At 38.5% G+C, this 15,466-nt stretch overlaps 1 protein-coding gene across 1 annotated transcript in view; it reads left to right on the top strand.

Moving 5' to 3' along the window:
• Positions 1-15,466, top strand: part of CYTH3 (cytohesin 3) — a 336,872-nt gene that overhangs the window by 92,136 nt on the left and 229,270 nt on the right. The window contains exons 2-3 of the mRNA XM_053694552.1: positions 5,252-5,334; positions 13,769-13,833. Coding sequence (XP_053550527.1) covers positions 5,252-5,334; positions 13,769-13,833 — 148 coding nt within the window. The remainder of the gene's footprint in view (positions 1-5,251; positions 5,335-13,768; positions 13,834-15,466) is intronic.

Raw genomic sequence — 15,466 nt, forward strand, 5'->3', positions numbered from 1 at the left:
TCTTCTGTAATATTTTAACCATTATTGTTGTAGTCCTTTTATTTGTTTCATGACAACACTTGACACCACTTCAGGTAAAACACTTCTTTCTGCAGAATATACATTTCTGCTGAATGTAATCTGAAAAATAGAGTGGATTTATATGGGTGTTTGTATAAGGTGACTGATACTTTTCACTAGACACATTTCTCCAATTAGTTGTTCTACCCAGTGTTTTCTTTATTTGTGTAATCTTAAAATAATTTGCTTTTCGTTTGCTTCGGAAATACAAACAATTAAGCAGTTATTTTGAGAGTAAGATCTGCATGATTTATAATACGTTAGAAGCAGTTTTAGCCTTTAAATCACCCTCCAGTTATATTTCATAATTTCAAAAGTTGCAGACTCATTGCAGCAATACCTAATGTTGTAAATTGCAAATATCTTATTTTTTTTGTTGGGAAGTAACTTGAACTTCTGGTAATCTCCTTAGATGTTAAGGTGTTGACCTTTCTCCAACATAGGTGTGTCCGGTCCACGGCGTCATCCTTACTTGTGGGATATTCTCTTCCCCAACAGGAAATGGCAAAGAGCCCAGCAAAGCTGGTCACATGATCCCTCCTAGGCTCCGCCTACCCCAGTCATTCTCTTTGCCGTTGTACAGGCAACATCTCCACGGAGATGGCTTAGAGTTTTTTAGTGTTTAACTGTAGTTTTTATTATTCAACCAAGAGTTTGTTATTTTAAAATAGTGCTGGTATGTACTATTTACTCAGAAACAGAAAAGAGATGAAGATTTCTGTTTGTATGAGGAAAATGATTTTAGCACCGTAACTAAAATCCATGGCTGTTCCACACAGGACTGTTGAGAGCAATTAACTTCAGTTGGGGGAACAGTGTGCAGTCTCTTGCTGCTTGAGGTATGACACATTCTAACAAGACGATGTAATGCTGGAAGCTGTCATTTTTCCCTATGGGATCCGGTAAGCCATGTTTATTACGATGGTAAATAAGGGCTTCACAAGGGCTTATTAAGATTGTAGACTTTTCTGGGCTAAATCGATTCAGTTTTAAAACATATTTAGCTTTGAGGAATCATTTTATCTGGGTATATTGATATTATAAATATCGGCAGGCACTGTATTAGACACCTTATTTCTCTGGGGCTTTCCCAAAGCATAAGCAGAGCCTCATTTTCGCGCCGGTGTGGCGCACTTGTTTTTGAGAGGCATGGCATGCAGTCGCATGTGAGAGGAGCTCTGATACTTAGAAAAGACTTTCTGAAGGCGTCATTTGGTATCGTATTCCCCTTTGGGTTTGGTTGGGTCTCAGCAAAGCAGATACCAGGGACTGTAAAGGGGTTAAAGTGTTAAAACGGCTCCGGTTCCGTTATTTTAAGGGTTAAAGCTTCCAAATTTGGTGTGCAATACTTTTAAGGCTTTAAGACACTGTGGTGAAAATTTGGTGAATTTTGTACAATTCCTTCATGTTTTTTCGCAATTGCAGTAATAAAGTGTGTTCAGTTTAAAATTTAAAGTGACAGTAACGGTTTTATTTTAAAACGTTTTTTGTACTTTATTATCAAGTTTATGTCTGTTTAACATGTCTGAACTACCAGATAGACTGTGTTCTGAATGTGGGGAAGCCAGAATTCCTGTTCATTTAAATAAATGTGATTTATGTGATAATGACAATGATGCCCAAGATGATTCCTCAAGTGAGGGGAGTAAGCATGGTACTGCATCATTCCCTCCTTCGTCTACACGAGTCTTGCCCACTCAGGAGGCCCCTAGTACATCTAGCGCGCCAATACTCCTTACTATGCAACAATTAACGGCTGTAATGGATAATTCTGTCAAAAACATTTTAGCCAAAATGAACCCTTGTCAGCGTAAGCGTGGCTGCTCTGTTTTAGTTACTGAAGAGCATGACGACGCTGATATTAATATCTCTGAAGGGCCCCTAACGCAATCTGAGGGGGCCAGGGAGGTTTTGTCTGAGGGAGAAATTACTGATTCAGGGAACATTTCTCAACAGGCTGAACCTGATGTAATTGCATTTAAATTTAAGTTGGAACATCTCCGCATTCTGCTTAAGGAGGTATTATCCACTCTGGATGATTGTGAAAAGTTGGTCATCCCAGAGAAACTATGTAAAATGGACAAGTTCCTAGAGGTGCCGGAGCTCCCAGAAGCTTTTCCTATACCCAAGCGGGTGGCGGACATTGTTAATAAAGAATGGGAAAGGCCCGGTATTCCTTTCGTCCCTCCCCCCATATTTAAAAAATTGTTTCCTATGGTCGACCCCAGAAAGGACTTATGGCAGACAGTCCCCAAGGTCGAGGGAGCGGTTTCTACTTTAAACAAACGCACCACTATACCCATAGAGGATAGTTGCGCTTTCAAAGATCCTATGGATAAAAAATTAGAAGGTTTGCTTAAAAAGATGTTTGTTCAGCAGGGTTACCTTCTACAACCAATTTCATGCATTGTCCCTGTCACAAGGGGCATTGCAGTAGTACCTTACCTGGACGACATTCTGATTCAAGCGTCGTCCCTTCCTCAAGCAAAGGCTCACACGGACATTGTCCTGGCCTTTCTCAGATCTCACGGCTGGAAAGTGAACGTGGAAAAGAGTTCTCTATCCCCGTCAACAAGGGTTCCCTTCTTGGGAACAATTATAGACTCCTTAGAAATGAGGATCTTTCTAACAGAGGCCAGAAAAACAAAACTTCTAGACTCTTGTCGGATACTTCATTCCGTTCCTCTTCCTTCCATAGCTCAGTGCATGGAAGTGATCGGGTTGATGGTGGCGGCAATGGACATAGTTCCTTTTGCGCGCATTCATCTAAGACCATTACAACTGTGCATGCTCAGTCAGTGGAATGGGGACTATACAGACTTGTCTCCGAAGATACAAGTAAATCAGAGGACCAGAGACTCACTCCGTTGGTGGCTGTCCCTGGACAATCTGTCTCAAGGGATGACGTTCCGCAGACCAGAGTGGGTCATTGTCACGACCGACGCCAGTCTGATGGGCTGGGGCGCGGTCTGGGGATCCCTGAAAGCTCAGGGTCTTTGGTCTCGGGAAGAATCTCTTCTACCGATAAATATTCTGGAACTGAGAGCGATATTCAATGCTCTCAAGGCCTGGCCTCGGCTAGCGAGGACCAAGTTCATACGGTTTCAATCAGACAACATGACAACTGTTGCGTACATCAACCATCAGGGGGGAACAAGGAGTTCCCTAGCGATGGAAGAAGTGACCAAAATCATTCTATGGGCGGAGTCTCACTCCTGCCACCTGTCTGCTATCCACATCCCAGGAGTGGAAAATTGGGAAGCGGATTTTCTGAGTCGTCAGACATTGCATCCGGGGGAGTGGGAACTCCATCCGGAAATCTTTGCCCAAGTCACTCACCTGTGGGGCATTCCAGACATGGATCTGATGGCCTCTCGTCAGAACTTCAAAGTTCCTTGCTACGGGGCCAGATCCAGGGATCCCAAGGCGGCTCTAGTGGATGCACTAGTAGCACCTTGGACCTTCAAACTAGCTTATGTGTTCCCGCCATTTCCTCTCATCCCCAGGCTGGTAGCCAGGATCAATCAGGAGAGGGCGTCGGTGATCTTGATAGCTCCTGCGTGGCCACGCAGGACTTGGTATGCAGATCTGGTGAATATGTCATCGGCTCCACCTTGGAAGCTACCTTTGAGACGAGACCTTCTTGTTCAGGGTCCGTTCGAACATCCGAATCTGGTTTCACTCCAGCTGACTGCTTGGAGATTGAACGCTTGATTTTATCGAAGCGAGGATTCTCAGATTCTGTTATCGATACTCTTGTTCAGGCCAGAAAGCCTGTAACTAGAAAGATTTACCACAAAATTTGGAAAAAATATATCTGTTGGTGTGAATCTAAAGGATTCCCTTGGGACAAGGTTAAGATTCCTAGGATTCAATCCTTCCTTCAAGAAGGATTGGAAAAAGGATTATCTGCAAGTTCCCTGAAGGGACAGATTTCTGCCTTGTCGGTATTACTTCACAAAAAGCTGGCAGCTGTGCCAGATGTTCAAGCCTTTGTTCAGGCTCTGGTTAGAATCAAGCCTGTTTACAAACCTTTGACTCCTCCTTGGAGTCTCAATTTAGTTCTTTCAGTTCTTCAGGGGGTTCCGTTTGAACCCTTACATTCCGTTGATATTAAGTTATTATCTTGGAAAGTTTTGTTTTTAGTTGCGATTTCTTCTGCTAGAAGAGTCTCAGAATTATCTGCTCTGCAGTGTTCTCCTCCTTATCTGGTGTTCCATGCAGATAAGGTGGTTTTACGTACTAAACCTGGTTTTCTTCCAAAAGTTGTTTCTAACAAAAACATTAACCAGGAGATTATCGTACCTTCTCTGTGTCCAAAACCAGTTTCAAAGAAGGAACGTTTGTTGCACAATTTGGATGTTGTTCGCGCTCTAAAATTCTATTTAGATGCTACAAAGGATTTTAGACAAACATCTTCCTTGTTTGTTGTTTATTCAGGTAAAAGGAGAGGTCAAAAAGCAACTTCTACCTCTCTCTCTTTTTGGATTAAAAGCATCATCAGATTGGCTTACGAGACTGCCGGACGGCAGCCTCCCGAAAGAATCACAGCTCATTCCACTAGGGCTGTGGCTTCCACATGGGCCTTCAAGAACGAGGCTTCTGTTGATCAGATATGTAGGGCAGCGACTTGGTCTTCACTGCACACTTTTACCAAATTTTACAAGTTTGATACTTTTGCTTCTTCTGAGGCTATTTTTGGGAGAAAGGTTTTGCAAGCCGTGGTGCCTTCCATTTAGGTGACCTGATTTGCTCCCTCCCTTCATCCGTGTCCTAAAGCTTTGGTATTGGTTCCCACAAGTAAGGATGACGCCGTGGACCGGACACACCTATGTTGGAGAAAACAGAATTTATGTTTACCTGATAAATTTCTTTCTCCAACGGTGTGTCCGGTCCACGGCCCGCCCTGGTTTTTTAATCAGGTCTGATAATTTATTTTCTTTAACTACAGTCACCACGGTACCATATGGTTTCTCCTATGCAAATATTCCTCCTTAACGTCGGTCGAATGACTGGGGTAGGCGGAGCCTAGGAGGGATCATGTGACCAGCTTTGCTGGGCTCTTTGCCATTTCCTGTTGGGGAAGAGAATATCCCACAAGTAAGGATGACGCCGTGGACCGGACACACCGTTGGAGAAAGAAATTTATCAGGTAAACATAAATTCTGTTTTTGTTTCTTATTTTTTTCAGTGCCGGAAGACCTCTCATCCGAAGAGAGAGAGGAATTGTTGAATATCCGTCGCAGAAAAAAAGAGCTGATAGATGACATAGAGGTAAATGTAACAAATTGTCTATTTTTGTGTTGTGTGGACCATTTTCTACCAGCCAAACTTCATATTGTGTTGTTTGTAATATTTGAACAGAATGATTCTCAAGTTTCTTAGAGCAGAGATTGACAAACCCAGGTGCTAGGGAGCCACCTATGCCTTAAAGTTAGGCCCTGATGCTCTGGTTTAGACTCTTCAAGACAACCATGGATGCCCCCTTTTTCCCTCACCAGCTGCCACCACCCACACCTAAAATTTAGCTTGGTATGGCTGGATATATACTGTATATAATTAGCTTAGTATGGCTTGATATGGATATATATATATATTAATACAAATGTTTGCATAGAAAATTAGCACATCTAGGCAAGTTCCCCGTCTGTGTTTCCCCAGTAAAACGCCACATACATTGTTACCAATTTTGTATATCTAATTTGCATATTTTACCCAGAATCCTCTTGTGCTTTGGTAACAATGCATGTGGAGTTTTACTGGGAGACATGGAGGATTTTAATCTCAGATTTTTATCTCCACCATAATTTTAATGAATTTTTATATATATTTATGTGTGTGTGTATATACATATTTGTCTATAAATATACTATAATTAATTAATCTATCAATATATAATCATAGGGATGGCCAATAGTTTTTCCTAAACTTTTGGGCTGGTTCCTTGATTTTGAACAAATGTGTTGAGTCCTATCTTAGCTTTAGTTGTTCCCCTGTTGCTGCTTAGGAATTAATCTCAAACTTATTTTCTCATATTACAATTTAACATACACTAGAGTGTTAATCTTTGCAGGTACTTTTTGAGCTATCATTTGAGTTGAACTTTGGTTCACTAATAGTGGAAAATATTACTAATTTTCAGAAACCATAAACTGCTCATGGACTCTGTGACAACACAAAATTAAAGGATCATAAAACACAAAAAATGTATTTGATGATTCAGATAGAGCAATTTTAAACAACTTTCTAGTTTACTTCTATTATCAAATTTTCTTAGTTCTCTTGGTTTCTTTTTTTGAAAAGCAGGTATGTAATCTCAGGAGTGTGCACGTGTCTAAATAACTGTATGGCAGCAGTTTTGCAAGAATGTTACCCATTTGCAAATGCACTATTTCCTGCCATGTAGTGCTCCAGATGACTACCCCTTCAACACAGAATACCATGTGATCGAAGAGAATTTGGCAATAGAAGTAAATTTAAAAACTTTTAAAAAATTGTATGCTTTGTCTGAATCACAAAATATTTTTTGGTGGTTTCATATCCCTTTGATGGAACAATCCATTTACTTTCTGTTCAATGTGTGGGTTAGAAAAGAGGTTTCTTTTTAATTATTATTTTTTTGAGATATGCTTGTGTATATATAAGGTTGGAAATGTTTCCACTAGATCCGTACCAATACAAATATCACAGGGATTCAGTAAGAAATTTGGCGGCCTTGTATGTTTTTATCATTCAGTGGACTACATTTTCTGTCTGGCTTAAAGGGATGGGAAACCCCATCATTTCTTTCATTATTCAGATAGAACATACAACTTTCCAATTTATCTCCATTATCAAATTTGCTTCATTTTCTTGCTATACATTGCTGAAGGAACAACATTGCTCTACTGGCAGCTAACTGAACACATCTAGACAGCCAATCACAAGAGACAAATGTGTGCAGGCACCAATCGGCAGCTAGCTCCTACTAGTATAGGATATGTGCGTATTCTTTTTCAACAAGGGATACCAAGAGAACGAAGCACATTTGAAATAGAATTAATTTAAGTGTCTTAAAATAGCATGCTCTATCTGAATCATGCAAGTTTAATTTTGACTTTCCTATCCTTTTATTGCTTGTGAAATTATATTTTAGTAAGCACCTGTTTGTCCACCACATTATGCTTAGCACTGTTAGTTAGTAGTGTTTAGTTTGTGAATGTATGTGATTTTTTTTTTAAGGACGGGAGTATCAATAACTACTTGATTACCAGTGTGTGTTCAGAGTTTTAGTCTAAAAAGTTCCCATAGCTATGCATACATTAAGGAAGTTATTATCTATATGTTTTTATTCTGCAGTGGATTACTTTATGACTACAGGTGTATAATTATGGCAGCTTTGGTAGTTGGTTGTCTTGTGTGGTTTCCTTTAAGCTCTCTGCAGTTGAGCGTTATTGCTTTGTGGGATCACAATTCCAAAGGGTTTTCCCAAAGCATCTTTTTGTCCATTGCAACAAAGCTATAATTTACTAATATTGCCACTGTCATATTGTATTATTCTATCCAAAATAGTTTATAGTACTTTAGAAAGGTTATTTTCATTGAGAATATTAGGACTCTCAGGTTTCCCTCAGCTCAGTGTGTTGCACACAGTGACTGACTGAGGATGCAAGATTCTAAACTGCTCATGTATCCTTTGAGACCTAAACTCAAACCTTTTATTCCCCACAAAGTGCTATCTTAACGTGCGCTCGTAAATGCACAAATTTGCCCCTTTACGGGCGTAAGTAGATAACCAGCCATTAAAAGTGGTTGGTTTATGCTCCCGCGACCTCTCGGTTTCACTTTGCACTAAACACAGTTCACCAGAGGTCAAACCCCTGGTTAATCAAAAAAAAATTGCCTCAATTGCCCCCCCCAAATAAAGAGGACAGTACTGTACAAAAAAAAATTGAGCATCTTTATTGAAAGTGCCTTTACATTGATGTCTATGGGAGACTGTGTTTTTACTCTAAATATATATATATATATATATATATATATATATATATATATATATATATATATACACTTATATACATTTATATATATTTATGTATTACTCCCTCTGCCACCCTCTGCATCTTCCATCCAGCCACTGAGGATGAAGTTTCTTCCTTACTATCTTCCTCATGCCTCACTACCTGCCCGCTCGACCCTGTCCCTTCCGATCCAATAGCCTCGCTATCTTCCACCCTCACTCCTGCTCTTACCCACATCTTGAACCTATCTCTCTCTCTACCAGCTCATTTCCATCTTCTTTCAAACACGCAAAATTCACTCCCATACTAAAAAAAAAATCTCCCTCAACCCTAATTCTCCTGAAAGCTACCACCCCATATCACTACTTCCACTAATATCAAAACTCCTTGAAAAACTAGTTTACAATCGCCTAACCCACTTCCTGTCCACCAACTCCTTGCTTGACCGCCTGCAATCCAGATTCCGCCCCAAACACTCAACTGAGACTGCCCTTACCAAGGTTACTAACGATCTTCTATCTGCTAAAAATATTGGCCACTACTCTATACTCATTTTACTTGACCTCTCAGCTGCCTTCAACACAGTTGACCACCCCCTCCTCCTACAGACCCTTAGCTCTTTTGGCCTCTGTGACACTGCTCTTTCCTGGATTCACTCCTATCTTTCTCACAGGTCCTTTTCTGTTTTATTTACCGGCGACTCCTCTCCAATGCCTCTGTCTGATGGAGTACCTCAAGGATCTGTTCTGGTCCTCTACTCTTCTCCATTTACACTTTTTTTCTGGATAAACTTATCAACAGTTTTAGCTTCAAATATCACCACTATGCTGATGACACCCAGATCTACCTCTGCACCCCTGCTCTCTCTCCCTCTGTCCTTTCTCATGTCAGCGACTGCTTATCTGGTATTTCTTCCTGGATGGCCTCTCACCACCTAAAGATTAACATGTCCAAGACTGAGCTCCTTCTTATCCCCCCTCAAGCTCTACGCCGACTTCTGACTTCTCTATCCTTTTTGACTGCATCACCATTTCCCCATCGACCCAAGTCCGCTGCCTTGGAGTTACACTTGACTCAAATCTATCCTTCGTCCCCCATATCCAATCCCTTTCTATATCCTGCCGCAACAATCTACGCAATATTTCCAAGATTCGCCCTTTTCTGAGCTCTAACACCACAAAGCAAATAATCCACTCCCTTGTTATTTCCCGACTTGACTACTGCAATAACCTACTTACTGGCCTTCCTGTTTCCCGCCTCTCCCCCCTTCAATCCATCCTAAATGCCTCTGCCAGGCTAATCCACCTTTCCCGTCACTCTGCGACTCCCTTCATTGGCTCCCGATTCACAGCAGAATTAAATTCAAAATTCTCACCCTTACATACAAAGCTCTCACCAACGCTGCTCCCCTCTACCTATCCTCTTTAATAAACAAGTATACTTCAGCCCACTAAGATCCAACAATGACCTGCTCTTTACATCCGTGACTATCACCTCTTCTCATGCTAGGGCCCTCAATTCCTCCTGTATGTGTTTGGAAATTTTGTCCTGTCTATTACAATTTTTATATTGTTTTATTTAAATTAATTGTATTTTTGGACAGTGCTTCGGAATATGTTGGCGCTTCATAAATAAAGTATAATAATAATATATATATATTAGGGATGCACCGAAATTTCGGCCGCAGAAAGTTTCGGACGAAAATGGCATTTTTGGCTATTTCGTTTTTTTTTGCCTGTTATTTTCGGTAAAATTATTGTATAGCAGGTTTCAAATTTGATGCTAGCCTAGAGCTGCTGTTTAAGGTTATTACTTGACTTACTGTTTTGCATATAATGAGTTTTCTAGGACTATACTTTATTTTGATAATTGCTAAAAAAAAACCTGTTAAATATGATTCTGTTACATAGAACTAAATGAAGAATATTACAGTATATTGATATTTATAATTGTTTTAAGTAGGGATGCACCAAAATTTTGGTCGCAGAAACATTTTGACCGAAAATGGCATTATTTTTTGCCTGGTTTTTTTTTTCTTGGTAAAATTATTGTGTAGCATATTATTGTTTTAAGATATTTTTGTCCAATTTTAGTGTGTTACTTTCAATAAAAGTGTAGGCTTTTTTATTGGGTCTAATTATGCAAAAACAAAAACCTAACAAAAAAAAAATTGAAAATAATTTAAAAAAATACATTTTTGGTATCAGTTTCGTTTTTTGGCCAAGTGCATCCCGGATTTTCGGATTCGGTTTCGGTCCAGAATTTCCATTTTGGTGCATCACTAATATATATATTCATATACATATTTTTTTGGTTGCCCAACGCTGCTCGAATATCCCCCTGTGCTGTGGTAGGTGGTTTGCCGTATCTGACGGGATGAGGCATTGGAACCTATGGTAGCTCTTCCAAGCAATGCATCGCGCCTCACTTGAAATACCAGCGCACATTTACGTCCTCTAGTATTACTGAGTGGAGCGGCAATATCAGTCTCGTAACCTAAGCCAAAATGTTTAACTGTGTATAGTGAATGAAATTGCATTGTAATTTATTTATTTGCCTGTTTTTTCTGTACTTAAAATCTGAAAATGGAAAGTTTTTCCACTCCCGCTAGAATGCATTCTGTGAAATTCAGAACCTTTACCTTTCTACATGTTGCACAATGATAGCTTGATCAGTGCAGTAGCTCACATTTGTTCCTATTTGGCGGTAGCAAATGAGTCTTCTTAAGGGTTGTGTCCCTAGACTGGAAAACAATTCAAATTTTGCGAAAATTATTGTTCTAAATGGTTTTAAAACATTTTTTATATGCAGATATTTTGCAATGCATTGATTCATTTCTGATACATACATTACTAATTTGCTTTAATGTCCTTTTAATCTCAAAATGTGTATACTTCTTATTTCAAAGTATTTTTGTTTTTGTCTCACTGTGTCCTGGAGTTACCTCAGGCATATGAAAAAGGGAAGAGGGAGGCATTGATCTAATGGCAAAATTACACAAAGGGTGTCCCAAATAAAAGCATTTTTATAAAACTGTATTAGAGAACTGTATGATGAATAGAATTTTCAATTTGTTTGCGTAGGTTGTAACAAAACTATAGACATTATATTAATTAAAGTGATGGTAAACTGTCCCCTTTATAAAATCAGATCCAAAATGTTAGTGATATTTTAGATGGAGTTTAGTTTATCAGATGTAATGAAGATGCGCTGTAATTTACTTTTTTAATATAGATATAAAATTAAAATAAGGTGTAGTATCTCAATACGGGATACAAAGGCGCGCTGTTATGGGCAAAAAGGAAATATATAATTGATTAAAGATATATAAAATAATCCAACAAGTTTTTCTAAAAATAAATAATTACTTTGTCCTTTGTCGAGTAAGTCTTACTCGGCTGATGGCTGAAAAACAACGATGGTTTGAGTCCGTTTCTTTAAGGTGACCTTGTTAGTCGGTGCTTTTATGAAGGCAGCTCCTCTTGTTCCCAGAGAGCGGGGATGTAGCTGTTAGAAAAGGAGATAGAGAGGGCGCCACATAGTGTGATATTGTTTCATGCAGAATGATACAAATCTAGAGAGGTAATGTGCTTACCAAAAACTGTTGTACTGTGCTGTGACCAGTACAATCTCGCCTGCTAGCACTTAAATCAGTGGCTAGTACACTGCCAAACAGGATCTTAACTGGGGCTCTTCCTTAAAGCTGTGGGCTCCAAAGGTATCTTCAGTATTAGCTGTGGGCAAGTCTTCGTTTTGCAACTTCGAAATTTTGCTCAGTATTGTTGCATAAAAGAATGTATACAACTTCCAGAATTAAAAGAATTAAAAAGGCTTTATTATAACGCGTTTCTCAACCTCCAAGGGTCGTTTCATCAGATATCAAAGCGAAAAAAAAAACATTTTGCTTTGATATCTGATGAAACGACCCTTGGAGGTTGAGAAACGCGTTATAATAAAGCCTTTTTAATTCTTTTAATTCTGGAAGTTGTATACATTCTTTTATGCAACAATACTGAGCAAAATTTCAAAGTTGCAAAACGAAGACTTGCCCACAGCTAATACTGAAGATACCTTTGGAGCCCACAGCTTTAAGGAAGAGCCCCAGGAAAGATCCTGTTTGGCAGTGTACTAGCCACTGATTTAAGTGCTAGCAGGCGAGATTGTACTGGTCACAGCACAGTACAACAGTTTTTGGTAAGCACATTACCTCTCTAGATTTGTATCATTCTGCATGAAACAATATCACACTATGTGGCGCCCTCTCTATCTCCTTTTATAAAATTAAAATACCCTGTGCTCCGCCACCTACTTCAAAAGTAAGTTTTTCTGTGAGCTAAAGGTTTGAATGGTTTTCTAATCAGCACTCTAGCTACAACAAAAGACACCATATGGGGAGAGTACCGATTGGAGAACAATTCAAACCGTTAACTACCAGAAAAATTGACTTTTGAAGTGGACAGTGGAGCATGTGGTATTTTTATTTCATATCTTTATTAAAAAGTAGGTTCATTACAACTAATGAAGTAAACTCCATATACAATATCACTATTATTCCGGATCTGATTTTTAAAAAGGGGAGAATTTACCATCACTTTAAGAACACACATACTGCTATGCATTTCAAATGATTAGTTATTTAGCAAGATAAACATATCACATCTGTATGTTTACACATAGACTCAGTCCTGTAGCTTATACCTTGTATCCTTACAGAGAGTATAAAAAAGCTAATGTCCCTAAGGTAAACATTCTTGATTTAAAGGGACACTAAACCCTAAAATTTTCTTTCATTATTCAGATAGAGAATACAAATGTAAACAACATTACAATTTACTTCTATTATTTATTTTGCCTTGTTTCTTAAATATTCTAAGTTGAAGAAAAAGCAATGCATATGGGTGAGCCAATCACCCCAGGCTTCTATGTGCAGCAACCAATCAGCAGCTACTGAGCCTATCTAGATATGCTTTTCAGCAAAGAATATCAAGATAATAAAACAAATTAGATAAAAGTAGTAAATTAGTAAGTTGTTTAAGAATGCATGCTCTTTCTAAATCATGAAAGAAAAAATGTGGGTTTCATGTCCCTTTAAATACTCTTCAAAGTATGCTAATTTTAAAGTGACAGTCTAGTCAAAATAAAACTTTCATGATTCAGAAATGGCATGTAATTTTAAACAAATTTCCAATTTACTTTTATCATCACATTTGCTTTGTTCTTTTGGTATTCTTAGTTGAAAACTAAACTTAGGTAAGCTCATATGCTAATTTCTAAGACATTGAAGGCTGACTCTTAACTGAATGCATTTGACAGCTTTGCACAGCTGGAGGGCGTTAGTTCATGTGTGCCATATATATAACATTGTGTTCACGCTCGTGGGTTACTTTTGCTAAAATGCAAGTCTGTCAAAAGAACTGAAACAAGGGGGCAGTCTGCAGAGGCTTAGATATAAGGTAATAACAGAGGTAAAATGTGTATTATTATAACAGTGTTGGTTATGCAAAACTGGGGAATGGGTAACAAAGGGATTATCTATCTTTTTAAAAAATAATACAATTCTGGAGTAGACTGTCCTTTTAAGTATTTATAATATCTTCAATAATCTTATGAGCATTAATTGTCAATGTAAAGCATCCACGTCCCATTTGAAAGTTTTGTGTTTATATATTTTCTAATCTTTTTTCCCCCCCTCCATTTCATTAAAACAGAGGTTGAAGTTTGAAATAGCGGAAGTGATGACCGAAATTGATAACTTAACTTCTGTAGAAGAAAGGTACAGTTTAACTTATCCATCTTCCTGCTCTTCTACAGTTTATAAGAAGGCATGCATTTCTCTGTTACTACAAATTCCACATTTTCCTCCTGACAGCGTGAGATTAACTTAAAGTGAAGGTCAACTTTGGGGAATGAAAGCCCGTTTTTTAAAAATACTATTAAAAACAGGGGCACTTTCATTCATCAAAGTTTACAAAGTTAAAAAAATTACTTCTTTTCACTGCTACAGCAGCTTCCCCCACATAGAGTTCCTCTATTCACACGTCCGCAATGACTAATCTGGCTTCCTCCAATCACAGCATGGCCTCAGGCAATGACTACCCTGAGGGGAAAGCTGTGATTGGAGGAAGCAGGATTAGTCATTGCTGACGTGTGAATAGAGGATCTCTAGGTGGGGGAAGCTGCTGTAGCAGTGAAAAGAAAAAAAAAGGTATTTTTTTTTAACAAAACAGCTTCCTTGTAAACTTTGATGAATGAAAGTGCCCCTGTTTTTAATAGTATTTTTAAAAAACAGGCTTTCATTCATCAAAGTTTACCTTCACTTTATTATAGGCACACACAAAAAGTAATTAAAAATTTTTTTGTCTTGTAATATGATAAGACAAGTACATTCTGTATCCTAATCAGCCTTTTTTTTTCCCAATGTACTATGTGAAAGCTTTTTCATATAGATAACTAATTTGTTTTGCCTAGGAGCAGAGATCCTAAAAACCAGGGGATCTATAATAGCACCTAAAATGTTAGCACTCGCATCTTCTTCATACATCCTATATAAAACCAGTTCCTGTGGGTGGCTCATAAGTTTAAAATAACATTTCAATCTTAAATAAAAAATGTTTTTATTCTTCATATATTGTCAGTTGCTGTTGACAGGTGTAGACCAATATTTTTAAATAATAAAATAAATGGGCCCCAAATGATACCACATATTACTTTTACAGATCAGTAGATGTTGTGGAATTTCAGAAGTGCATGTTGCCTCTTATTCAGAATGTTTTGTCCGTTATACATCTATTATAATATAATTTTTTTATAATAAAAAAATAATTGTATTTATTCCTAAAAATCAGACTAATAAAAACATAACCTAAAAGGGTAACTTCTCTATACATTTAATTAATTGTAGCTAAGTACATTTCATGTACCTCTCTCTAATGATGGATGCCACCATTTCTTTCGTAAGACATGGAGAGTCCACAACGTCATTCCAATTACTAGTGGAATTTTCTTCCTAATGGGAAAGAGTCCACAGACACATTCATTACTTGTGGAAAATAAGAACCTGGCCACCAGGAGGAGGCAAAAACACACCAGACAAAGGTTCAAATACTCCTCCCACTTCCCCTATCCTCCAGTCATTCTTTGCCTTTCGTCCCAGGAGGTTGGCAGAGAAGTGTCAGAAGTTTTATTTTTTAAAGAAAATACTTTTATTAATTTTTTACATAAAGTGTGTCTCTCATGGAGGGTAGTCCGGAGATGCAGTTGGAGTTCTCTCTGCGACACCATCCCGACTAATATTAACAGCTTCTCTAGCACTTGGCATTGCCGACCCTTCGCTTCGCTACCTGCTGTCTTCTCTCAAGTCCATGACGGAGGCGACGCTACTATCCCTCACACTTGAAGGGCCGTGT

Source organism: Bombina bombina, chromosome 11 (genome assembly GCF_027579735.1).
Source record: "Bombina bombina isolate aBomBom1 chromosome 11, aBomBom1.pri, whole genome shotgun sequence".
NCBI lineage: Eukaryota > Metazoa > Chordata > Amphibia > Anura > Bombinatoridae > Bombina > Bombina bombina.